Consider the following 27,763-nt stretch of genomic DNA (forward strand, 5'->3'; position numbering starts at 1 on the left):
GATTCATACACAAGTTGGGGGAGGGACAATTTGGTATCTCCAATTTGCCTAACTTGCGTGTTTTTGGCCTGTGGGAGGAAACCGGAGTACCCGGAGTAAACCGACGCTGACACAGGGAGAACATGCAGAAACTCCACACAGAAAGGTCACCTGCCCTAGCCGGGGCTCGAACCGGGAATGCTGCGGTCTCCAACTGAGTTCTGTGTGGTGGGGATGTCAGTAGCTGGGTGTCCATTCAAACTTAAAGCAAATCTTTTCAAAATTCACAAAAAAAGAAAAACAAACAAATGCGAATTAGGTGCATTTCCATCAAGGTGTTTGAGTGAATGACGGTGATAACCTAGTAACCAACAGTAAACAAAACAAGGCACGCTTGGAAAATGGAAACATGTAGTCACGATGGGGCAAGGTATTAATAAAAACAAAGATTAAGAGTTTAGGTTGTCTTGTTTTTAACTGGACATGGAACACTGGCAATTAAGGGTACATAGACATGGAACAGTCAGATTTTCATGATAAGTACTATATTTGGGTCCTGCTTCTATCAACCGAAAAAATGTGAAAAAGATCAACCCAGTAACTTAGTTTTGGTAAACCATTCTCTACAAGCATGTGGAAAAAATAGGTCATTAAAGTTTTGGTTCCCCTTTTGATGCCATTAATCTGCACTATCCAACCACGACCATTTAGTGCAGAAAGCTCATTTGCATTTGAAAGGACACACCCATAAACAAAAAATTTTTGCTCACACCTACAAAGTGGCAATTTTAACGTGCTATAATAAATTATCTGTGGGTTATTGTACATCTTAAAAAAGTTGTGTGAAATGTCCCCTTTAAAGTCTGTGGTCCATTGCAATTGACAATTTTACCTGATTATGAAATAAGAATAAAGTAGTTTGTTTCTCCTGTTTTTTTATCAGTTGTTAGTTTACATTTACATTTTTGTCTGTAATGACACTTTTTGTTTCTGTATTCAAATGTTCATTCCTCATTCACACACACAATAAGGGAGAATAACAATAACACAAGGTTATGCATGCCAATCACGTTAGTTTAATCACCAACAGAACAAGGTTCTTTCAGTGAGATTGTATTATGTTCATGTCTTCTGTCAAAACTCTCCTCTTTTCTCTGATGAAGTTAAAACACCTCAGTCAGCACAGCAGTAGAAAATGATCAGACATCAGAATGTTATACAAGTTAATGATGAGAAGCAAAAAAAAACATGAACAGACGAAACCAGCAGACGAATCTGTCTCACTCTCTCTCTCTCTTTTTAATTAAACAGCACTTACAGTGATCCACTAATGGAGAACAGTCATCTCTGCACTTTTTCTACAGAATTTAAGAGATAATCTAATAATGGAAGATTTGTAGTTTTTTTTAAATCCTCTCTAAGGAAAATCTTTTTATAAGTGATTAAATCTCATCTCTCACTTTGCCTTGTTGCAATGTATTGTCATGGGAAGGCTTAAGATACCATTTAAATTTAACGCCAATCTTTCTGTATGAATGCATAGATAATACAGGGGACTTCTTTTTTCGAGGGTGCTCGATGCGAAGTTTGTCACAACATGTATGTAGCCCGTCGTGTGTTGTCTGTCATTTCAAAATATCTGTTCTGCATGTCGAGTGATCCTATCACGTGTTTTGTCAAGCATCTAAAGGGGTTTATGATAAAAGAGATGCTCGTGTTTGCCAGATTCTTGCATAATCTCATGCGTAATCAGAGTTTACTTTTAAGGGAGTGTCTTGCGTGTATAGTTCACGTGACGCAACAAACATATTTTGAAAACACGAGCAACACCCATGACACCCCGAACACATATTTTGAATATGCGCCCCTTGAAAGAGCCACCACTAAGGTAGATGTTATATATATACATATATAGAACATATATTATATAACACATAAAATTAATATATAAAATGCCATACATTAAACTTAACATGGCTTTGTGCTGGCCAAGTAAAACAAAACCATATTACGTGTGTTTTATGCAACAGGTTTTTACTGAATCAATCAATGCAACAGTATGAAACGTCAAAACAATTCCTCAAAAAATAAATTGAAACAATTCCTCATGACAAACAAGAGTCTATCTTGCAATCAATTGCAGCCATTGAGGGTTGTATCGATTTCTGTGGGGTAATGCGTTTCTCTAAGTGGAGGGAATTTGAGCAACTTTGCCAGAAACGTTCTGTGTCTATTTAATGAAGGCTGAGTAAAATGATTGCTTTTAAGACCATTTACACCGTAGGCTCTGTACTAATTCAATAAAAACCCTTCAGAAAACACCCATCCCTTTATAGTTCATGATTGCTTTCAGTTGTATTTTACTTTTACTGGACAAGAAAACCTTTCGGGCAGCTTTCCACAATGAGTATAAGCTATCCATCTTCTTACTTACACAAACTTTTTTTAATGGGTGGTATACTTTTCTGGTTGCCAAATACAGAAAGACATTCTTAATTTAAGTAAAACATTTGAAAGCTAAATTAATTCTTGAGAACAAGAAATAAAGGATGGATGTGAATATAACCCGAGCCTCCATTGCATTTCTGCAAAAGTGTACTTCTTAACCGGTCAGATGTACACTGTAGTCTAGTTTAATCTCTCGGACACAGTCAGCATCAATATCCGATATTTTATTATTTGCTTGTATTAATATGTAGGCTATAATACATTATATTTACAATTACATGAAGTAGATATACAAAGATAAGCAAATTGCAACAGCATACAAATCTTAGCACTTTTAACAGGTTTTATTTTCATAATTCTTTAAAGGTTGGAATAACAGCAAGTCCCTGTTTGCAAAAAGCACTGTTAAAGCGTTTACTGTTTATATAAAAATATGCAGATAAGTGTTCAGTGAAGCATATCAGCCATGGTAAGAATTCTGTACACACAAATTATTAAACAAGTGGGACACCTGTTAAAACAATTACAAACATCTGCATGCCCAAAGATGTTAAAACATATCATGCGGTTTCATATCGTACATTTAAAGTAGTTACAACAACATTCTGAACAACCACTATACTGTACAGGAAATATTTACAATAACACCATTAAACAGACTGTCACCTTTTACAGGCCCATGTTCATTATCCTTATAGCATCCGAATGTTCCATCTATAAAGGTGAATTTCTACAGCATGTTACATCAGTAAAATTCAACTCACTTGAATTTTGGGATCTGTTGACAGTGCAGCAATCCGAGGGTCAGTCCATTTATAGTCACCTTGTTGTATACCCCTTTAAAAAGTCACATTTGTATTCAAGGAATACGGATGTCTCCCCTATCTGATTAAACCTGAAAACCTTGTTACCGACCAAATCCTCAACCACAGGGCTGTCACCACGGATTGACGGATTAACTATAGGGCTGATTGAGCTATTGCCCATGGGCTTTTATATCCAGAGACCATGAGTTGTAGCCAGTGTTTTATTTAATCAAAGTGTCTTAATGCCTTACAGTTTGCTGTTGATGGCACTTCAGGTGACTAATTAGGTAATGCAGACGTGGACTTTGTTAGTTGTGGAGACATTTGTGTGATGCCCTGAAAAATTAAATGGGGAAGGTAAAGTTGTGTAGAAAGAAACTCGGACAGATGTGCCAGATGGATCATGTCTAGCCTGCTGTCGAGTCACTTTCTCCCTGCTTTTTGATAACATTATGCTCTCTTGCATTTCACAATGCATTTCACTGACACAACAATATGGTATAAATGGTTTGTGATCCTGAAGAAGTGGTCCAGTGGGGTGTGCAGGTTGTCTGACATGCTCTGTGGGGTGGTACTTGATTCTGGCTTGGGTCATTGCTCAACCCTCTATCGCTTCCAGTCTCTCTTAAGAAAAAAGGCAAGAAAAAATGTAATACTTGGATATTTTTGATATGGTGTCTGATGGAAGGATTTGCTCATAGGTGGAGCCATTCAAGCAGACAATGACAATGCTATGTGGAATGACACATCCAGCCGATATGAGCCATTCTCATTGATCTGCAGGGTTTAACAGTTAGACCGTTACTGAATGACAACCCCTGAACAACCATGGATGAAATGATTGTAGGTGAAAAGCAAACTTTAACATTGCATTTAAATGATATTTTGGTATTGATAGTATTTTAAAGAACTGGTGTATTCAAAAAGATGCTTTAAAAGAAAACTCTGTAAAAATGCTATATAAATAAATTTTGATTGTTTATTGAATTATTTGGCAATAAAATAACTTACTGGGATGCGTTCTTACTGTAACAATGTTGTACATTTTGGAAGGTTGGTAGGTAATGCGTGTGGGTGGGGGGCCAAATGTGTGTTCTTCGTGGTCTATCGGCTTAAGGACCTCAAAGTTCTGTCCCCAGCTACCACCTCTACTTAATGAGTAAATGCCAACTTCAAAAAGCTGAAGCAGGAACATTTCCAAACACTTTGAATTGGTTTCACTCCAGAAGCTATGGGTTGCAGTGAAAAGGCTCTTGCAGCTTTGTGCTTGTGAAGATTTAGAGTTTAGATGGCACGGTGTGCCAAAGCCCTCCCCTTAAAAGTTACACAGATGCATATTTCATGCTGGCAACACGTGAGTTGGTATTAAAGTAACATTAATGTTTTTATTTCGTGCTACACTGTAGTAACATCTTCAATCAAAGTATTGATATAAATCACAAAACACACAAAAGCAAATAGAGAAACACTGTCAGTAACATTCAGTAATGATTACACAACTATATTGTATGTTTTGTACCTGTATCGTTTTATCCATTCAATGAAGTAAGCCAAAGTAATGTTATGTTTGTAGATATCAAAGCACCTGTCTTGTCAAGACCCATATTTCCCACTGGTGACATTAGCATTGCTAACATCTAACAAACAAATACACTGTTGCACGTCTCACTGAAAAACTGTGTTTTAAAGACATATTTATGCTGTCAAAGCACACTGTGACAAGTTTCACAAAAATCACAGTTCATGACAACTATTAACTAGTAGCATATTTGAGCAAAGTCCTGCTTGCTTTCTTCTTTGCAATTCTTCCATGTCTCATAGACGCATTAAGCAACAAGCAGCAGTGATTATTTCATTTATAATTTGAGGTCGTAAACAGGTGGCTGGTTCAGCTTTAATATAACAGTACATGATGTATTTTAAAAACATTCTGTCAAACCACATTTCCAGCACAAAATCCTCTTGATTTTATGCACATAATTGCAAACGTAATTGAAATGCTATATATTGCAACCAGGAGGACATGTACCCATTGTACACTGGCATGTGTTTCACACAATGATCAAAAATAACCTTCACAAATGAGTACATTTGTGTGTGTCTAGCAAATGGGTTTACATTAGAAACCGAGACAACAATAATCATTTTTGATAAGAGATTTCTTCTACACCGAGATTCAGGATTATATAAAGCCCAAGATGAAACGGGGACACGCATAAACATGAGATGAAATAGCCTGTGACAGTTTGGACAGTTTCCATATCTCATGTGAATCCCCTGACTCACTCTTCATATAGGACTATTCAAGTTTTCATTGTCTCTGACAGCTGATGACCTTTTTTTTTCGATAGAACCCTTCTCACATTCAGTAGTACATTTACAATGAATTTATGAGTCAGAAGAGATCCTCAGGCATTGTCATCAGTGTCACAACTAAATTCTGTTCTTTTACAGCAAACTGTTTTATGTTAATAAGGATTCACAGGCACCAATTTAATCAAAAATTATCTTCTGCTTTTTACAATCAGTCTGTCAACTGTTCTGCGAGTCTTTTTTTTTGACCTCTTGCTACTGACATGCTGGTTAATGAGTAAAAGTATTGAGTGGGCAATTTTACCAGTCATTTTAAAATGTGAACAGGTCATTTGAAAAAAACTGCCGTCATTTCACTACCTGGAAGTAGAGAATATACAATTGTACTGTATGCCCACTTTAAGTTTCCTTATTCATGTTGGTTGTTACCATGGCATTGTGGGTCATTTTTTATGAAGCTCACAATTAATTCCTTAGGTTAGGCAGGGTGAAATACACAGACTCTAAAAAAAGGACCTAGTGTCTGTGATGTCACCCATAAGTTTCTGAAGATTGTTTTTGAAGCTTAAAGTAGGTGGTGTCTTCCATCGCCATCTTGGCCGCGAGTCACCGCGAATCACTCACGGATATCCGAACATGGGTAAAGAGGTGGGACGTGGGTGAAGCTGAGGTGACTGGCTGCTGAAACCATGCCCGCCTAGGTCAACTTCAGTGACAGCAGTGGCTCTTCAACCGTCACTCAAGTGGCCATGCCTTTAATTATGCAGAACTTTAAGGATTAATATAATTTAAACGGACGAGTTACAAAACAATTCACCCCCTCACAGTTGTCATGAAGGGCAAAATTAGCTATATAGACCAGAAATAATTTTTGTACCAGCTGTAAACATATTTTCTACTGTAAATTTGGCCATTTTAACATTGAGGTCTATGGGAATTGACTCCCTTTTGGAGCCTGCCTCAAGCGCCAGTCGATGTATTGCAGTTTAAATCACTTCCATATTGGCTTCATCAGAGAGATCAGAAGGTTGCCCCTCGGTGAAGTAGCGAGATACGACATCTTAAAAATGGCAGTGGGATTAATTGGGCAGTCAGTAAGATGTCATTCTCATCTTGCCTATATCCTTAAAATGACCTTTTTTGTTTATCACGCATGACTTCTGAAGTTTTAAAGCTTTACAGCTTAAAGAGCCTGTCTGTCATGATTATTGTCTTGAAATGAGAAATTTCAAGTGAGAAAAGCACATTTTCCGCAGGGATGAAAGAGAAGGAAATAGATGAAAGAAGAAATCTTATAACTTCACGATGTCCTTCCAGCAGTAAATCGGTCAAAGAGAAGGAAACATATTTTTCCTTTCATGAGCATCATCTAATTGCACAAGCTTTGACCATGAACCATGAGGTCATCGAGCTTCTATACATCGTACATAACCTGTAAAGAAACAGACATAGTGGTTATATTTATGCCACAGTCCTTTAATATACAGTATTGTCTTCACAAACAAAAGCATGCATCCTGAAGCCACTTGAAGTCACACTTTAGTATTAGAAACCCTTGTAGACAACTCTAAATGGACCAAAGTCCCTTAGAGAAATCAGCTGTTGAACTGCATAAGGAAGTTTGCTAGAAAGTTTAATGACAAATGAGAAATTTAATGGTTTAGGGTTTGTGTGTGTTTAAAGTGGCCAAGGCTACTTTATGGGGTCCATAGTCCATGAAAGAAAACGATGTGTAACTTGTTTCAAATGTAGAAATCCCACATTGGATAAATATTACTATTAATCCAGACCATGTGACATCACTGTGTTTTGTCGCCGCCATTTTCGTGTCGGGTCACAGCGGCACACCCTGCTTTAGTCTGGGCTGTTATGGGAACAGAATACAGTGTGCAATGAGAGGGATTGTTCATTCGCATTAGTAAATTAAAGTTAAACTTTTTTTTTACCAAGTTGTTAACTCATATATACTGTAATGACAGATATTATACTTTATTTATTTTATGAGACATTTTTAATTTCTGGAAATATTTAATACAAAATATGACAAATAATGTAGGTTCACATTTTGTTGATTTTGTGCTCTTCCGCGTTCGCGAACAACTGGAGGGAATGGCCGGCACCCGACAACTTCAGATTGTACAATCAGCATTTTTTTCTCTGGTAAACCCTCAATTAAACTAATAAATGTGATCATTTAGCACATTAGATATGCTGTGTTCACTCAAGACAGACACAAATATGGCGGGGCATAGCGGAAGTTTAATTTGGTACCCATACTGTACTGCACGGATTGCATGAATTACTGCACAAATGTAAACATAATTTATGGCTAAATTTTTAACTTCTATTTCTCACATGATTTATTGTCTGTAAATGAAACAAAAGTTCACATGTTAACGGCAGTAACTTTCATAACGATGTTCAGGAAAAATGGTATAAACATAAGTTGACACAACGTATTTTTTGCAAATTTAGCCTTTTTAAAATAATGTCTGTTTTTAACAATGTGTGGCAGAGCAGCACATCGAATTAAACACGTTGATTAACAGGAAATTAATTTTGGGAGAGAGTGAAAGTGGACATTACAAAAAATTACATTTGGAAAATTACATTTGGACACCCCTCTAGCCACCTTATTGGAGTACACTATTGCAGAAATGGACTGAACGCATTGAAGTCACAAACTAAGAGGGGAAAAGCCAAAGTCTGCCCTGCTGCCGTTTTCATATGAAATTTAAAGGGAATTAAAGTGACCATGAATGCGTGTACAGTTTATGGAACAGCAAAAAATTAGGGGGGATATAGCCCCTCTAAAAATGGCCTAACAACGCCCCTGCACCAGAGCAATCAAGCCGTGGTTGAGTAACAACAACCCACCAATTGGGTTAAAACAACCAAGCATCGGGTCATTTTCAAACCGGCGGTGTGTTCTGTCCAATATTGACCCAGCCCTGTGTTAAAAACAATCCAGCACTATTCAGAGTATGGTTATGTGAAATATATACATTTATAAAAAAATGTCTAAAGGATTAATGCTTAAGGTTGAATTTTCTTCAGAAATACTCCATGATATAAAAATAATGACATGTATTCTCTAATACACAAACCTTTTCCAGATCTTCCATGATCAGATCCTGTTCTTTTGTGTTTTCCTTGCCTGAAGATTGGCTGCTTTCACCAAGACCTCTCCCATTGCCCACCATCACCAGACCTTGGATAACACTTTCCCGTGCCCGAGGAGCTCCATCCTCTACGGGCTCTTTGGTCATAGGGAAGTTGGCAGGTAATACAGCATTGCCCTGCAGTCGATGTGAGTAGGTCCTCCTCTTTCCCGAATGGGCTGAGCAAAGCTGAAGTTTAAAGGCTGCCTTGAAACCTTTGCGAAAGTTCTCATTGAAAAATCCATAGACTATAGGATTGATGCTGCTGTTACAGAACGCCAACCAGTGTGCCAGAGGGTAAACATAGATATTAATAACCCGATGTTGACGTTCGCTCAAGCTGGCGTAGTCGCTTAGCATCATGAGTGCCCATAATGGCAACCACGAGAGGATAAACAACAAGGCGACGACAAGCAACATTTTAATTACCCGCTTCTTTTTCCGCGACACCATCTGACGGCTTTCGTATCTGCTTTGCTTTCCAGAGCCCGAGGTCTCAGTTTGGCTTGCAGAGGCGGGCATTGATGTCTTGAACAATGTGATCCCGATCTGGGCGTACATGATCACAATGAGGGTAAGAGGTGCCAGATAAATGTTAGCGAAGAGCACTGTGGTGTAAATCTTGCGCATTTCTTGGTTAGGCCAGTTTTCACGGCACCAGTAGAAGGGTTGGGTGGTGTTGCCATTGCTCAGCAAGATGGCGACTCTGTGTTCTTTGGTGACCTGTAACATGACACCCGATGGGCACATGATGGAGATGGCCAGAACCCAGATGATGACAATGATTAGGGTAGAGGTGGAGATAGTGAGCTTTTGTTTGAAAGGGTAGACAATGCAGCGGAATCTGACATTTATGTATGACAAGAAATAGAGGGAGAGGTAGGATGACACAGACAGAGGAATAAGTTAAATGAACGCATCACAGAAAACAGTGCAGATGACGAGACAACACATAACACAGTTAAAGAAATAAAGTAAGACATTTTTGGAAGTAAAAAATGCAGTAAAACAGCAGTAATTCCAAAATGTTTATTAAAGGTTGTGTTGCATAGATTTATCTAAATATACGATCTAAAAATATTTGTATTACTAGTATTGTATTTAAAATGTTTAAAGCGGTTATGTATTAATGCATATATACTGTACAAATGTTTAGGATAAAATTGGCAGAACTTTTTTTTATTATTCCATAATTAAGAACAATGACATGTATTTTTAAGTACAATTCCAGAATGAAGCATCTATCATCAGAAAAAAAACATTCTGACAACACATTTACTTACAATACCTTTTTACCCACCTGTCCACAGCGATGGCCACCAACGTGAAGACAGAGGCAGATACTGATATTCCCTGCACCATCCCGCTCAGCTTACACACCAAGCTGCCGAAAGGCCAACCTACCAATGAGAAATGACACTGACAGCAGGCCAAAAATGCCTTTAAATCACACAACCCTATCTTAACATGCTAAAACAACCTCAGCTAAATGTATTTTGTTCACAAAGGTATATGTGTATTTTATTATCCACATTCTTAATCTTGAAAAGCTTAACAAAACCTTGTGTCTGAATTTCAAAGCATAACTGGTGGAGGATCAGCTCTCTTTAAATGCCAAATGATTTGAAAATAAAAAATGTAATAAATTATGTTAGAAATGCATGTCTGTTTAGGCTGGTCTTTTAATCAGGGGTAATCACACATTAGCCACGTATACAATACCGGATATCAACGGTTAATGCAATCCAAATGGCAAACCTCACAATCTTTCTAGTTATAATCTCTTTATTCCCTTATGTTCTCGCTTATTACTTTTGTTTTCTTTAAATTGCTGTTTTTGAATTGTTGACACCATTTTAACCTAATCCCATGACTCTTCTGGCTTACAAAGTGTGGCTGGCATTTTGTGCGTTAAGTGGTGCTATCTGAGGGGATTATAGAGTAAGATGAAGAGAAGATCAACACTCAGCCATTATGGGACCTGTTGTTTTTGTTCACCTTCTGTGAGCGAACCTGGAAAATCCCCTTAAGAGGGCACTGATTAAATTTGGAGATATTGTGAGGCACCTGGTTTACGTGTGGGTGTGAATAATGATGTGATAGAAGAGAAGGATTTCATGAAACAGATGGAGGAGAAAATTAGCTAGAGGAAGAAGGGAAGTGAGAGAATGATTGATTTATCTCTCTGTCTCTCTCCCTCTCCATATATGTTTATTGGATTTACATATATAGGCTACTGTAGGCAGATACATAAAGTCTACCGCTGGATCATCATATCAGTGATTTCAGTCATTTTTTGCTTCAGCTGCCAACAATTTTTTAAGGCAGGGTTAGTTTTAGTCCACACTTTTTTGACCTCTAGAATAGACTATTGTAACTCCGCTGCAAGAGTGCTTACTCGATCTAAAAAGTATGACCACATAAGTCCAATTTTGAAATCTTTACACTGGCTATTAAATATCGCATACAATTTAAAATATTACTAGTCACCTACAAAACCTTAAATGGCCTAGCACCCTCGTATCTTAAAGAATTACTATCAGAATACAATCCATCACGTACACTGCGATCACACAATTCTGGCCAATTAATTATCCCTAGAATATCAAAAGTGTCTAAAGGTGGAAGATCCTTCTCCTACTTAGCCCCTAAGCTTTGGAATGATTTACCAAATAATGTTCAAGTATCAGACACAGTCGATCACTTTAAGTCTAAGCTTAAGAAATTCTTCTTCAACAAAGCATTCATAAAATGTCAAGTAAATGTTCCTATCCCGCAATAGCTAGTTTGTCCAGAACAAAGTATTCACATAACTCATCTGGGTAATACTTATGCCGCAATAGGTAGCCTGTCTGGAACTGAGCGGATTGTAAACCACAATACTGTATGATAATTGCATTACATGCGAACGGTTCCTACGCTAATGGGATTCTGTTTTTCTCTCTCTGTTTCCTCCTCGACCCCGAGGACAATGAGACAAACAGACCCAGTTCTTGCTGCTGTGAAGGTCATTAGACCACTGATCTACTGGCTGTCCTTCAACGTGATGCCCTGCCGATACGCGACCAACGACCACCGGCTGAATATATACATTAGGACCGGAACTTTTTTAACGCATTTTAATCGCACTTATTTTTTGCACCTCGGAACATTTCTCATTGGATGAGTTTCGGTGGACCGATTACACTGGAGCACCAACTAGCGTTCATGACTTCAGACAACAACAAACCACAGTGAACATGAACGAAGAAGCTGATGAGATCGCTTTGGTTGGCCCCGTGGATGGGAAATTCTTTTATAAAAAACGAACGGATGGAAGCGTCGATAAGAGCATGGTTGTGTGTAAGCTATGCATCAAGGAATTCACATATCACCGCAGCACATCGAGCCTCAAGTATCATCTCAATGCAAAACATATAGCAGCTAGCGTGGACATTAGCCCGACTCCGAGTACAACGACTTGGTTGAACAAAAAGACACAATATTTTGTTGCTTAAGCTTATGTATTCAGTCATTATTCATGGTATACTAAAAATCCATGTGAAAAAAATTACTTCTCAATGTTCTCAGGTCAAATATTTATATGTGATTAAAATGTGATTAATTTCAATTAATTTATTACAAAGCCTCTAATTAATTAGATTCATTTTTTTAATCGAGTCCCGGCCCTTATATATATATATATATATATATATTATTGTCCTCCTAGGAGTTTTCCCACAGGGTTTTTCTCCTAGGGGTATTTTTCATCCCCGGGAGAGTCAGCCAACATTGGCTTAACTTAGCACTTTACTGTATACGTTACATTATTACTACGCTCACTTGTACGGTTTATTCTTAGCCGCTTTATTCTGCTTTGAAACAATTAACAATTGTGAAAAGTACAATATAAATAAAATTGAATTGAATAGTTGAATTTTGTCCAGAAACACTTTTTGTTATGCTGATTGAAAATATCTAAACATCAAGATAGCAATCACTAAGTGGTGTAAATATATTTATATAAATTATCAGGCGCAGGCCCATAACATGTTCATCCAATTATTGCTTTTAGTCCAAATGCCTGTTAAACTACGAATGTATTTGCATACATCAGCACACCTTGCTCATGCACACAATCTCCTGTCATCAATTTAAGGTGGGATGATTTTATTTATGAAAGCAAAGTTTTAATATTTTGGCTAGAGGTCTACACGGGTCCAAAAATTCCTACCCGAACCCGATCAGACCCGTAAATGTGCTACACTGAACCGACCCGGACCCGTCTGTTGTTTTGAAAGCTGGACCCGGACCCGACCCGGACCCGTCTATTATTTAAAAACTGGACCCGGATCCGACGCGGACCTGTCTATTATTTAAAATCTGGACCCGAACCCGTCCGGGAAGACACAGACCCGACCAGCAAATATTCTTTAGCTAAATGTTATTAACAAGTCAATAAACAAGTAGCGAAAATTAAACTTTTTGTCTTACCCATAGAAGTTAGTCTTCTCCCTCCTTGTACCTGACTGTGTGATGCACAATCCTTATTTCCAAGAAAGTTCCATTCATGTTATTCCTCTCTTGACGATTGAAATGTTTAATGCTTATTCCAGCTTTAAAAGTCCACTTTACAGTCATGGTGATTAATAACGCAGTTTTATATTTGTTGTGTATCGGGTCAACTTGCTTAATAATTTTGCCCATTTGGATTATAATAACGATTGCTCGTTCAGTGCCATGGCTGCTTTCGTTAGCTTTACTTCTTTGCTATCTTCTCTGTGCTCTTTGAGCAGAGTCGCGAAAACTTTAGATATAACAGCAAGACGGTCAATTTATAATATTTTTATAAAAATTAGAGACGTCAGTGCAAAACGCGCGGTACGGCGGAATAAGTCCCGCCTTCTAAATAAAAGAGCCAATTGTCAAAGGTAAAGTCATTGTGTCTCACTGCAGAAGCTCCTGACTGGTAGCCAGAGAAACATTACAAGAGCACATGCGCGTTAGCTGCCTGGTTGGAGCAACCAAATATAAACTTTTTAACTCAATTTTAGCGTCATAGAAAAAATGTATGCGACTGTTCATCTAAGTTTTTGTTGCTGTTTTTGAAATATTTTATTTAAATGTGAGTGTGTGTTCTCCGAGTCCGATCGACCACGAGTATTACCCACAATGTTAAACAGACCCGGGACCAGAAGTAATAGATTGAGACCCCGACCCGGACCCGGCTGATCATAGACCCGAACCCGTACGGGTCCCGGGTCGGGTCCTGGGTCTTCGGGTCTTCCGTGTAGACCTCTAATTTGGGCTAGGATTGCTGGTGACTGGCCATGCAGACAAGCAATAATGGAAGGCAAACAGCACCTTACATTCCTCCTGAACCGACAAAACATGGCACAAGAGAAGGAATAGTTCACCTAAAAATGAAAATTCTGTCATAATTTTCTCTGCATCTTGTTCTAAATCTGTATAAATTTCTGTATAATTTTTTTTCTGATGAACATAGAAGACGATATTTTGATAAATCTTGGTAAGCATACAGCTGATTGTTAACCATTGACCTCCATAGTAGGAAAAACAAAATTACAAAAATTACAAAGGGTGCTGTGTGCTTACCATCATTTATCAAAATATCTTCTTTTGTGTTCATCAGAAAAAAAGAAATTTATACAAATTTAGAACAAGATGGGGAGAAAATTATGACAGAATTTTCATTTTTGGGTGAACTATCCCTTTAAGAGATCGCTAAAACACATTATTAAAATCTGGAAAGATGTGACTTTAATAGTGCTGAGCCATCATCTTGGCACAAGAAATGTGGTCAGAAAAGAAAAGTGGTCAGAAAAAGTTTTGAATGATTGTCACTGAAGATCACTAAAACCTTTGGTCATATACAGTGTTGGTGTAGTGAAGTTACTAGTTTAACTATTTAACTATTAACCCTTTTTCAGTAGCGTTGCTGTTTACTGACTCAAATAGCTTTTCAGTAGTGAAGCCCTTTTTTTGACCAAGTAGTGCGGTAGCTTCCACACAAGCTACAATTTCCCAAACATTTCTAAAGTTTAGCTTGTGCTAAAGTCCTTAATTTTAGAATCAGCGCATCCAGTTTTGAATCAATACGGGACGGCGTTTGTCACGTATTTTTGAGTGGTGCAGCATTCATTCATGCAAACCATTCCCACCTGCATTCTGACTGGGTAATGCCATCATCAGTTTGATAAGTTTGTTTAATACAGTCAGGATCAGGTCAGGGCCAATCAGGGTCAAAGGAAGGGTCGATCTTATTCCTCTGTCTGGAGTCGATTTTAAACAATGGCTGAGGTAGCGGCCTTATTTATATTAGGTAATTTAAGTGGTTTTTACAAACTTATCGAAAACAATACATTATGTGTGCATCTTGACACAAAACAATGGCACTGATATATGTTAAGACGTCAGTGCAAGCTGTTTTTAAATTTGGGCAGCTCAAACATGCATTTTATTTTAGAAGTAGGATAAGACCTGTCCAGGAAACTGTCCCATAATGTGAAGTACCTAGGCCTATATTGCCCTCCAAAGCCTAAGTGCAGTATCTACGCAAACACTGAAACTGAGAAAAATGGCTTTAAAGTTTTTACACTAGCCAGCCAAACATGTTGTAGGTAGATTAGTGGTAATGCATTCATGTAATGCCTTGTTAGGAAGAAATTTTTTAAAGATAAAAACCATGACCACCGATGTGACCTTTGACTCCCAAAATGCAGATACTGCACTCTGCCTTTGAAAGACCTTACACAACTAAAACACTATTGCAAAAGCAAAGTGCAGTATCTACGAACTAAATGTGTTCATTCAACTTTTTCTCATGCTTCTTAATACATTTTGATTGTTTTTAATAACTGTAATAGTTTTATTTATGTTTTTGAATGCTAAAAATGCTCCTTTTACCACAAAGAGAGTATTTAACTCACTTTATTAATTTTTATTTATTAAAAAAATTACATTAGACGAGGTTTACTTTAAAACAGTAGTTAAAAATTAACATAATTTAAAAATAGAAGAACATGTTTGTCCCGAAGACATTATTGTTTCAAATTTACTATAAGTGGTAACTAACAGTATGTACATTTTAGTTAATTTTCATCTCAAAGTAGCACAGTTATGTAAACTTAGATATTTTTAAGATTAGCTTTAGAAGTACTAAACTAAATGTTTTAATATTAAGTAGCCTACAAAATTAGTTCGTGGAGAAAGAGCACTTATTATGGAAGTGTACTTTTTCACATAGTGTGCTTTCTGCTGGCCCGGCTGCGCTCGTCAGGTTGACTGGGCTCCGCTATCTTTGCCTAACAATAAAACTTTACCAGACTCTTATCAAACTTTTGAAGGAGTAACCCCTGTCAATACAATTTGATTAGCTGCCTAAAAAGTGGAGAGATTTTCGAATCAACAAACACCAATGCGCTTGAATCGGATTATATCATTATTGTCAGAGGATATTGCCTTCAATGGACGAGCACAGGTAGGTCAAAACTTGCTAGCAGCTGGCTAGTCAATGTTAACTACTTATAAAGCTGTAATTTGCCTTAGCATGAGTTATTATTTAGCTATATTCCTTACCAGTATTTGTTTTTTTGCGTTTTAACGCGAGTTCAACCATCATTTGGCCGCGGGATTGTGCCATGGTTTGTTGTTTCTGTGTGTTACGATCGGGGGAAACCGCAGTATCTGCGGTATCAAAGCCGGAAAAACAAAGCCAGAACGCAGTAACATCACTTACTGCGGTTTGCCTTGGTATTAGCATGGATTTTGTAGTTACTGCAATTTTGACACCCTCATTTCTCTGAAACGGGACAAAATTGAACCAGGAGACTTTGTCACAAGACAGAACAGATGTCATAAAGCTCATTTCAAGCCTTAACTCAATTTCGACCAAGTGTGTAGTTACTGCGCTTTCGCTTTGGACGGCAGTATATTATGCTTTCATTGCCTATAATTATCAAAATGCTAAATGGAAACTGAATAAGTTATTAAATAATAAAAAAAAAATTTAAAATATAAAAAATTGTAGATGTAGCAGGTTACTATTGCTTTAGTGTAGCTTGCTATATTTCCCAGGGGGGTAGATTCAGTGTGGTGAAGCTTAATTTAATGTGGAGTAACTGGTAGCTTAGCTCAATATATTTTCCAAGCAGCTTGCCCAACACTGGTCATATAACTGATAAGTCTTATTCCAAAGCAATGAGCATGTCAGGGTCAGAAGAGAAAACCCTTAAAGCGGCACACCTTTAAATGCATTTAGCCTACTTTACAAGCCTCTGGAGGTAGTATTTTAATCTGGGGGTTCTTTAATCGGTTTTACTGGTTATATTGTACAATTACTATATGCGTCAAAAACCTTTAATATCAGACTAGCATCATATTTCAGGCACCATCACACTACAGTGTGAACTGGAATCTTTGCACCTTGCTTTTACATTACATCTCCAACTGCACAGCTTGGAGCAATTCAATCAGGGCAATTCCACAGTTTAGGCCTAACTGCAAGGGCAATATCCTGCAAAATCAATCCTCATGGAGAAAGCCATTGTCCTCAGGTTATCATCCAGAGAAAACCTGGGGTACAGCTGTGTGAAAAGCTGGATAAATCGGGAAATGGTAAACTAGTATACTTTGATCAAAGTTGAGTAAATGTAAAATTTAATGTATGTAACATAGATGGAAAAACAGTAAATAAAGTCTTATTACATGATACTGCCAAGCCTTAGTGGGATAAAATAACTTTATTATTTCTTACATCTATCTTAAACAAATAGTGAACTAAAAATAAATAAAACAAATGACAACAACTGGGTATTATTTGATCTATATTGTTTATTACACCTCTTGTGGACAGAAACTGTGGAATCACCGTAATTGGAAAGGGGGGCATATGCAATTTGCTGAGAACACAAATCCGATGAACTCATGCATGGACTTAAGATATTAAAGTTACATTAACTGCAGATGAGTTTGAGGTGGTTTTCTTCAAGTCTTTTGAATAGTGCCATAAGGGTGCTGTTATGGTCTACTGCTTGTATTGATCCATACAAAGTGATAATGTTCTTGAGATTAGGAGTCCCTTGAATTTATTGTATTTTGATATTCAACTGCAGGAGACAGAATACTAAAACTATTATTACTCAGACCACAATGTTTTGAGACTTTTGTCCATCTGCTGTTGGGGTACAGGTTGATGTCCTGTATAATGTTTTTCATCATTAGCTCTAGGTACAATGGTAAAGTGATGCAATGTATTCTTTCTTTGTCTGGGTCAATTGACTTGTCTGTGACCACCATCCACCAAGCTTCTCAATGCCTTGGAATGACAATAGGTTTGTCTAGCAGCTCATGTGATACAGTCCTGTTGGTGAAGAAAGAGCTGGTGGAGAATTTGAACGAGATTCAGCATTTTGACTATTTGTCTAGAAGTGTCACAGAAATTTCCACAAGATGTGCTGCAACATGACAGCTAAATGCACCTAGGACAGAAGGTGTCCATTGAAACTTAAAATAAGATTTGAATTTGAGGAATTTGCTCCGCTGCCATACAATACAGTTCTCATTTTTTATCTGCTTTAAAAATCGCCATGTTTTATTTTGTGCCATCATACTTACTCGTGTAACTCCTCATGTAACAGTCTTTAACTCTTTCCCCGCCATTGACGAGTTATCTCGTCAATCTGCAATACCGCTATTATCTTCCGCAACTTATAAAAACCGGAAGTATTGCCCTATAGGGCAAACAGCTGTATGACCGTGTATGTTTTAAAGATCGCTCTGCATCTGCACAAAAATGGAATTATCTCAGCTTTTTGCTTAAAATTTTGTGTTTTTGATGAAACCTACACATATTTGAGAGGTGATGAAAACAGAACACATGAAGGTAGGATGAAACTGATTTTTTTGTTTGAAAGCAGAGGGTCTGTTCTTTTATTTCATATATTGTATGTTTATATATTTAAAAAGGTTACACAATGTGTTTCAAACTTGTTTCACTTGAAGCAAAAACATACCATCAAGTACAAACAGGCTATGAAGATACGTAAGGAAGAGATATTGGCAGTCGGTTATGTGCGTCCCAAAAGTAACTTAAACAAATGGCTCAACCGAGCTTGCTAGTTGCACTCCATTTGACAGGAAGAGTAAACAGCTGATCCATGTCAGCCTGACAGTGCACTGCATCGTCAATGACATTTTTTTTATGAGAAATGGCTGTCACTTTTCCCCCAAAACCAAGGAAGAACAAATCTAAAAATCATAATCCCCTCTATTTTAACCCTATAGCCCCATGTCTATTCATCAAAGCAGGTAGTCCCAAAACAATTGTTTTCATGGGTCATACTGAGTGAGAGAGAGAGAGAGAGAGAGAGAGAGAGAGAGAGAGAGAGAGAGAGAGAGAGAGAGAGAGAGAGAGAGAGAGAGAGAGAGAGAGAGAGAGAGAGAATATAAAAATTGCCAGTAGTTTTCTGCACTGTAAGTGTTGCTCACAGCTGGAAGCGGCAGAAGGCACTCTGAAATGCTCAAGTGGAAATAGGCTTACCTCAGCACAAATAGGTCACAAAATCTACCACACGATGGGGATCAAGACAAAAGATGATACAGTGGCTGTTGAAACAAGAAAAAACTATCACACGCATTTTAGCTGCAGACAGGTCAATCAGACACCTAACGTGGCAAGATGTAGAGGTCCTTATGTAAGCAAGACTCTAAGTGCATTCTGCATTCTCTGCTAAAGACTGTGTCACATTTTATGTGATAAGCCTGATATTGAGTTATAACAACAATAACATCCTACAGACAAAGGAGAATGACACAGACTTCACGAAGGTAATCAAGAAGTCTTTACTAGACTACATGAACCGCAGGTACGGAGACACTGTGACTGAGGAACTGATTGACCTGGCAATTCTGCTTGGCCCATGTTTCCGCACTGAATACATGAGCAAAAGTATCCAAGCCAGAGCATTTAGTAAGGTGGAATTCCTTTCTATCAGCACATACAGCTGCATCTGAACCCCCCCCCCTGAAACAGCAGAAGACACCCAACTGAATCTAGGTGCCATCAAGAGACCAAGAAAGACCCTTGGAAGCTTTTTCAAGGGTGCAGCAACAGAGAAACAGCCGTGTCTGAGATAAAGAAAATCACAGCTGAATTACACAGCTACTTGAACTGCCCAACAGCAGACAGCATGGACTCATGTGGTGGAAGACGCATGAGGTCAACTTTCATCTGATCAGATATTTATGCTGGTGTTCTTGATCTAGAATCTGAAGCTCTGAATGTGATGTGTCTGCCACATGTATGGCTAGTTAACTCTTAAAGTGTTTACTTGTACAGTTCCATATTGTTACATATTTCTTTCTATATCATCATAAATATTTTTGTCACAAATATTCTTCAAATATCATGTTACAATTTTGAGAGTACATTACCCACTTTCATGTGCGCTTTTGGTAACTAATCGTTATAAGTGATTTTAACAGCAAAGACATGCCAGATAAACAAATAAGGTTTGCAATGTTGTTTGTATTGCACTGTGTTCAAGACCTTTTGGAGCTGATCTCTGCGTTTGGCTACAGACCAAAGGTTTTCATCTTTGGCCCTGGAGTGCCTTTCTTCTGCAGAGTTTAGCTCCAACCCTTATCAAACACATCACATTTTCCCAGCTTTTGTATTCCATACCCGTAAGTGGCTTTATCTTTGTGCGTTCATTTTTTAATATATACAGTAGACTTCACAACTGCCTTGACAAGTATGTTGTAAATTTATTAACCAAATTTATCAGAAGTGCTTTAGGTCTTCAATAATGCTGATATTTAATGTAGTCATGTAAGCGCTGAATCCTTGCATCCAATAGGCTTTATGCCCAGCTGCACTACTTCCTGAACTTCAGCCAGCTCCTTGTTTCCTGTCTGCCATTATTGGACAAACTGATTAATCCAGGTGTCCCTGACCTCAGTAGTCACAACAACAATAATCAGACACACCTTGATTAATCAGTTTGTCCAATAATGGCAGACAGGAAACAAGGAGCTGGCTGAAGTTCAGGAAGTAGTGCAGCTGGGCATAAAGCCTATTTAGTCCAATAAGGTTTAAAAAAATTTGATTTACACTTGGCAGTATTAAGTACTGGGAAGGAGTGAGCATGAAGCACCATGTTGCTGTTGTAGCTGGTTCAGTGATTCGTCTGTCATTGATGTTCGTGCTTGACTCTAATCATGACTCTATTATTCAATGTCTCTCAGTTATTTTATCATGCTTTATATTATAAAAGGTATCAAACTGTTAGTCCACTTCTGCATTAATTTTCTCAAAGACATGGTTCATCCTATTTACTGATTTAAAGCTTGGTTAAGCTACAGGGAAACACATCCTAGGATTAGAGAGAAGTGTTCCAGACAGCACCATGAAGTCCATAGTGATTATGGTTTTAGATTCTTATTGGATAAGCACACTGTGTAGGTTTTCAAGTTTGTAATGATTGCATAACTGGATGAAAGAAATCTGGATGTAGCTAAGGAAATGTTTTTTTTTGTGTGTGTCTTGAGATGCCACTGAGCGAAGGGTGCAGTACTCTACAGAACGAAATGCTTCTGAATTTAACCGACATACAGAGATGTAGAAGAATATAGCAGTTTCAGAGTGTTAAATGAAATTCAATGTACTTGATAGGCTATAAATTGAACACAATTTCATGCACGATCACTTGCATAATATCTGAGCACCTACATCCTCTTGAATTTCTCATAAATGAGTGATGGAGCTATGCACACTAATCTGTCATAAACAAGATTAATATACAGTACAGTTTACATTTTATCAGAAATGCACACATGTAATATTTGGTCACAACTGCAAGACGGCCCTTACCCGTGATGATGTTGTCCACCAGTGTTGTGGGCATGCAGAAGATGCCAACCAGCAGGTCACTGATAGCCAGGTTAAGAATGAAAAGATTGGTGACTGTACGCATGTTCTTGCTCCTTAACACAATGAAACACACCACTCCATTTCCCACCATGCATACAATGAAAATGAGGAGGTAGGACACAATAAAGATAGCTGACACCAACGGCTCATGCAGGTAAAAGTCCACGTAGGTGACGTTTGGATAGCGATATGGACGAGAGGAGCTTGAGTTCACTGAGAAGTTGTGGACATTCTCCACAGCGGAGAAGAACGCAGATGGTGCAGTGGAGTTGGGATTTGTTAGCTTCCGCGCCATCTTATTCCTGTGGAGAGAGAGAATGAGCTTGAGGGGAGATCCATTTAAATCATCTACTGTATTTGAGACAAAAGTGCATGTATAGCAGTGATTAGTCTTTAAAATATGATCACATTCTTAAGTAACTATTCAGTATCTGGTACGGTACTGGCAAAACAACTTAAAATATGTTTTACATTATTGTAAATAAAATTTGTTCTCTAGTTTTTTAGTCAAGCTGACAGTCCCTAAAATGCTAGAAACCCACTGTAATGTTAGCCATAACAGGCAATAGGTTTTAAAATGTACATATAAAATGGCATGCATCAGTAATTTATGGTCTGATGTGAAAGAACATCATTTGCGCTGATAGTCATTTTTACTTCCAAATCACTTTTGTCTTATCTGAAAATTGATGTAATCCATGTTGCCCTAAATTGTGAAGGACGTGACGTGACCATCCCAATCCTCATATATTAGCTGATAAAGTGAGAAAATAACCACCAAGTTATGCATAATGGATCTGACAATAAAAATTGTCCACCCCCATTCCAAGTTTTCTTATTAAAACAATTGCCTTTAGATTGAATAATCGAACAGCAGATGTGAAAAAAGTAAAAGCTAAATAATAAAAAGCCAGTTGAGCATCACTTAACCACTATGATTTTGTCATTACTTATACTTGATTTAAGAAAAGCAATACACTCACGTTGATAAGTTACTGAAAATGAAAAGCTATAAATGCTGCACAATTCTTTCATCCTTAGATTATTCAGCTACTATTAAGAATTAGTTTCAATATAAATTGCTCACTTTTGCCATAATTTTAAACAATATCATTGGAAGAGACCTTGGAATCTTAATTCATTTTTTCTTATATAAAGTAACAGCAAATTTGTGTGATACTTAACATTTGTAAACATATGTCTGGTTGCATGTCTGGTAAACAATAAAGCACCGGTCGATTTGCATTGCTGAACCCTTTTGCAGGGATATATAATTTTTTCAGCGGGACTTAAACCCAATTTATGCAACCTTCTGTTCTTGCTTTCAAATGAGGGAAATGAATCATAAGAAAGTTAGAAAAACATAATGGCACAGAATGTGGCTGAAACATTGTGACACTTTTAAGATTAATGCAAATTAGTGGCAATGGTCTTAGTCACGATAATCTTAGGCAGGCTTTGTGTGCCAGTTTTACATTATCTTATTATCATATATAATACCTTTGCATTCATTTTCCTTTCACAGGGTTCGTGTCTTTCAGTTACTGTAGAAAATTCTGTTGTGTTTGATAAAAATGGAGTCAAGAATAAAGAAAATGACTTGCATAATCATACTTTCTGAAATACCTTCTGAAAAGAAAAAGCTGGCTGTGTTATTTTAAATACCTTAACCTAACGAAGTCAACATAACGCTGTGGCATTCTTACAAATGCAAAACTCATGCTCATGAAAACCCATGTATTAAAATCTTTCCATGCTATATATACATGCTATAATCTGCTTTCACTAAAGCCATGCACCTGAGGTGTAAAACCAAGACAAAAAAATGAAAACATGAAACTTCCTAAATGCTGGGAAATACAATGAAAGTGGATCAGAGTCTCTATATGATTACATCACTTTAAGTAACCTTAAGTAACCTTTTAAAGAATCAAATGTGACACAAAAAAATAAGTAGCCTAAATACAATATAATACTGTACAGCTTTATAAGGTGTCTTTATTTGTGTTCTCTGGGTTCAAACCCATGACCTTTTGTGGTGCTAATGCAATGTTACCACTGGCAATAGAGGAGTCATTACACGACCGTTTTTCAATATATATAAAAAAAATAGGTATGCATTAATTTGTCTAAGTTGAGGTAAGAACATTAAATGAATACATACCTATATATATATATATAGGTTTTTTTTTTGAAAAACGGTGGTATTTTCCTTTAAAGAAGTACTAAACGCAATAGCACTGTATTTTAAGAGCATTCTACGTCTTGACGCAGCACATTGAGATGTGCTGCCCCCTACTGGCAATAATGCCCATTTAGCCTTAATGTCACAACATTTTGCACTTTGCTACAGTGAGTGAACGCGATTGTTAGAGAAAATGACGGCATATGAAGAGAAGATAATAAAACGAAAACTCATGTCAGGTGTATTCCTCCAGGTGAGCAGTTTTACCAATACATAAAATTTTACACTTACACTGAAACACTATGAAACACTGAGTAGCCTTAGTGTGAACCTAAATACAGAAACTAACTCTAAAAACCATTTCTATAGCAACAATAATATACAGAGCAATATTTTATTATTGCCAATTTGTTTATTCAACCATGAAGAACATAGAAATAAAAAAGGTAAACAAATCTATAGAATATAAACTCTTATATTTTCAATCATATAAAGTCTATCAGTTCAACAGATATCTTGTCCTGTGAAGAAAAATCTTGGAAAACATTGCTAAAATGTAAATCCCGTTCGTCTTGAGCATGTACATTTTTAAATCATCCTTTTCCTTACTGATGAAATAATAGAAATGATGGAAATGCCTCACCTGTTACGCGAAAAACTTTTCCACACGTGATTAAAACGATAGTCTACTTAAAATTTTCTTTAAGATGACAGTTAGAAAAGTTCAAACTGATGAAAGATCCAAAACCAGATGTAGACACTGTTTCTTATATGAGAAAACTTGGTGCCGTTTCCCTCCGCGCTCGTGTCAGGAAACTGCTGTTAGTGCACGCGATGCGCGTCAACGGTGCAAAACCTAGCGAAAGATTCCGCCCAGCTGTTCTCCACACGAGCTGCTAATCACCTGAATGAAATAAGGAAGCCATTAAAGCCTTTGCACCTTGGCATTTACAAATAAAGCTATTACAATGTATAGCTTACGTGACTTTGTGATGTCCTTAAACAGGTGCTTATAAAATGTACTTAAATATAAAACAATACAAAAATGTTAAAACTAAAAAAATTACACCAAAATATTAAAATGTACAGAGATTGCAACCAATTGCAACCAATTCCCTCAATGAATATAGTGGTTTGGTTTTTGTGCACCATCTCAAAATATCTACACTCTAAACATGTTGGGTTGTTTTTTTAACCCATGGCTGGGTCACTATTGGACAGAACACATTTCTGGGTTACAATGACCCAAATAATGGGTTGTTTTTACCGAACTGCTGGGTATTATTTGGGTAATTTTAACCCAGAAATGTGTTATGTCCAATAGTTACCCAGCCCTTGGTTAAAAACAAACCAATATTTTTTAGAGTCAAGTAATCAATAAGTGATAATAAGATAAAATTAAACATGTAAGTTTTCATTTAAAATATTTAAGGTTCATATGTTTTGAAGAGTTGACAGTGTGGAAAAGTAACAAATATTTATCCCATGATTCAATGCGCATTTTCTTTTAGGGGAAATTCAGGAGTCCCATCACATTACAATGAATGGTTAAAACATTTGGACTGATTTACGTTTTAAAATATGTCAATGCTACCCTGGTTGTCTGATTCTGGATGGAAAATGAATCCCTGTGTAATCCCCTGCATCCAATTACAGTACATTTGTCTGACTACATAAGCAGAAAGTATTTAGCGTTTTTGTCTGGCTGTGAACAGAGACATGGGGTATGTCATTCAAATGAAGCCAGCAGTTTAAATTAAAAGGATTTCATTTGAAAACTGCAAGTAGGCTAACTACAAATTGAGGATATTGGAGCCCAGACTGCACAGTTGAAAAACAACTCATAAGATGGAAAAACATGAAAGAAAAAAACACTTTAACGATAAAAGGGTTCATGTTATACAAAATCAGCCACAATGGGTATCTTTGTTACGGTAATGCTTATCATATACAATGTATCTTTATGTGGGCTATCATTAGCAGGTGGACGGTGTTATTCTCTGTGAGGGATGAATCCACTGTGTTTCAAGTACTGCACTGAGCTTTCAAATCGAAATGTTGTTTACACACATACTGTCAGATCATCAAGTACATCCTTTGTTGTTCTTGTGTAACTTTTATATTGTGCTGATATACAGTAGCAATATCTAAGGAAAAATATTTTGATGAGATTCAACAGAGAGCCAGTTATTTTTGAGCATGCTGTGCATCAAATGTACGCCCCCTTTGTCTTTCCCGTTATAGTCTTTTCGCACATCTGTTTCTTCTCCATTTAACACAAACATATACAGGTGCTGGTCATATAATTAGAATATCATCAAACGTTGATTTATTTCACTGATTCCATTCAAAAAGTGAAACTTGTGTTATATTCATTCATTACACACAGACTGATATATTTCAAATGTTAATTTCTTTTATTTTTGAAGATTATAACTGACAACTAAGGAAAATCCCAAATGCAGTATCTCAGAAAATTAGAATATTACTTAAGACCAATACAAAGAAAGGTTTTTCAACTAAAAAGTATGAACTTGAAACCAACAAGCATGTACAGCATTCAAAACTTAGTTGGGGCTCCTTTTGTCTGAATTACTGCAGCAATGCGGTGTGGCATGGAGTCGATCAGTCTGTGGCACTGCTCAGGTGTTATGAGAGCCCAGGTTGCTTTGATAGTTGCCTTCATCTCTTCTGCATTGTTGGGTCTGCCATAGCGCATCTTCCTCTTCACAATACCCCATAGATTCACAACACCCCATAGATACAGTTGAATGCAATCCAAAAGCAATACAATCTGCAATGCAAAAGGATAATCCACATTCATTAATCCATAAGCAGGCAGAGGTCATAAACACAGGTAATCAGTCCAAAAACAAAGATAAGTTAAAACAAGAAAATATACAGATGAAAACAAGAACTGAAACAGCAAGGTACAGTAGCAGACATATGTAAACAATACTAAAGCAATGAATGAAAACAAAGAGGGTTTAAATATGCAGAAAACAATGAGAGTATTAAGACAAATGTGCAAACAGGACCCAGTTAAATGTAATCAATAAAGAGTCTTGAGTCCATGGAGTTATGGGCAATGTAGTGAGAATGGCATGGAATATCCATAAGGGCACTACACCTCAGGAATTTAACAAAACCTATAATGACACCCCAACCCCAAGCGACAATGTTTTTAAAAATAGAAATAAAATTGAGAAACCAATGCATAAAATGACACAAAAAGATGTTTGGTATTATGTGAAATGGAAGGTCTGGTGTAGTCTATCACACAAAATTGGACTTTGGTGTATATATTTCATGACTTTTTAAAGGCATGCTATTTAAATGCAATTCATCTACTCACAGTTATTGAAAATATGTATGAAATGAAATTCCCATATTCAGCATATGGAATCATGCAGTGTGTACATGTGCCTGTATAGTGACTTTAATTATCTAGATTTTTTTTTCATTTCCCATGCAATCTATTTGTTTTCCCTGTTTTATTTCTAGGCCATGTTTCAATATTCAAAATAGAAAGTTGTAAAAAGAATAAATTGATCTAGGCAAGCACAAATCCACATGCATATTATAATCACCTACACATCACAACATTCAAAAGTAGCAGTATCATTATGCAACAACCAGAGGAATTTCATATCTTGTGTATAGTGTACTCTCTTTGTATCGCTTTCATTCTGTCTTTGTGAGTGTTGTTGAAAATGGATTGTGTAAATGCATTGTGCATGGAAAAGTGGCTTTGTCATTCTTTCCTAATAGATAGCCATACAGTACTTTGATTTTCCATGACACCCACCAACAGTATTGTGACAAAGCACTTTGAGCACAGTTAAGGGTAGCAAGGTAACACAAGCATAAGCAACCTGAGCAGTCCCCTAAAACTCCCAAATGAACTGGTGCAAAGCCTGGACTGATTTAAAAAAGAATA

General features: G+C 37.1%; 1 protein-coding gene across 2 annotated transcripts; it reads right to left on the reverse strand.

Moving 5' to 3' along the window:
- Window positions 1-3,446: 3,446 nt before the first annotated feature.
- Window positions 3,447-24,683, reverse strand: LOC135783043 (neuropeptide FF receptor 2). Of its 2 annotated transcripts, XM_065293601.2 has the most exons (5): window positions 24,467-24,683; window positions 21,579-21,940; window positions 10,008-10,107; window positions 8,654-9,551; window positions 3,447-6,978 (listed from the first exon to the last, which is right to left on the reverse strand). In XM_065293601.2, exons 2-5 carry the CDS (start codon window positions 21,931-21,933, stop codon window positions 6,961-6,963), a joined length of 1,371 nt encoding a protein of 456 aa, XP_065149673.2. In that variant the 5' UTR covers window positions 21,934-21,940; window positions 24,467-24,683; the 3' UTR covers window positions 3,447-6,960. The 2 variants fall into 2 exon arrangements, with proteins under 2 accessions (XP_065149673.2, XP_073670773.1); XM_073814672.1 differs by having other exon boundaries at window positions 3,447-9,551.
- Window positions 24,684-27,763: the final 3,080 nt, after the last annotated feature.

This window comes from Paramisgurnus dabryanus, chromosome 5 (genome assembly GCF_030506205.2).
Source record: "Paramisgurnus dabryanus chromosome 5, PD_genome_1.1, whole genome shotgun sequence".
NCBI lineage: Eukaryota > Metazoa > Chordata > Actinopteri > Cypriniformes > Cobitidae > Paramisgurnus > Paramisgurnus dabryanus.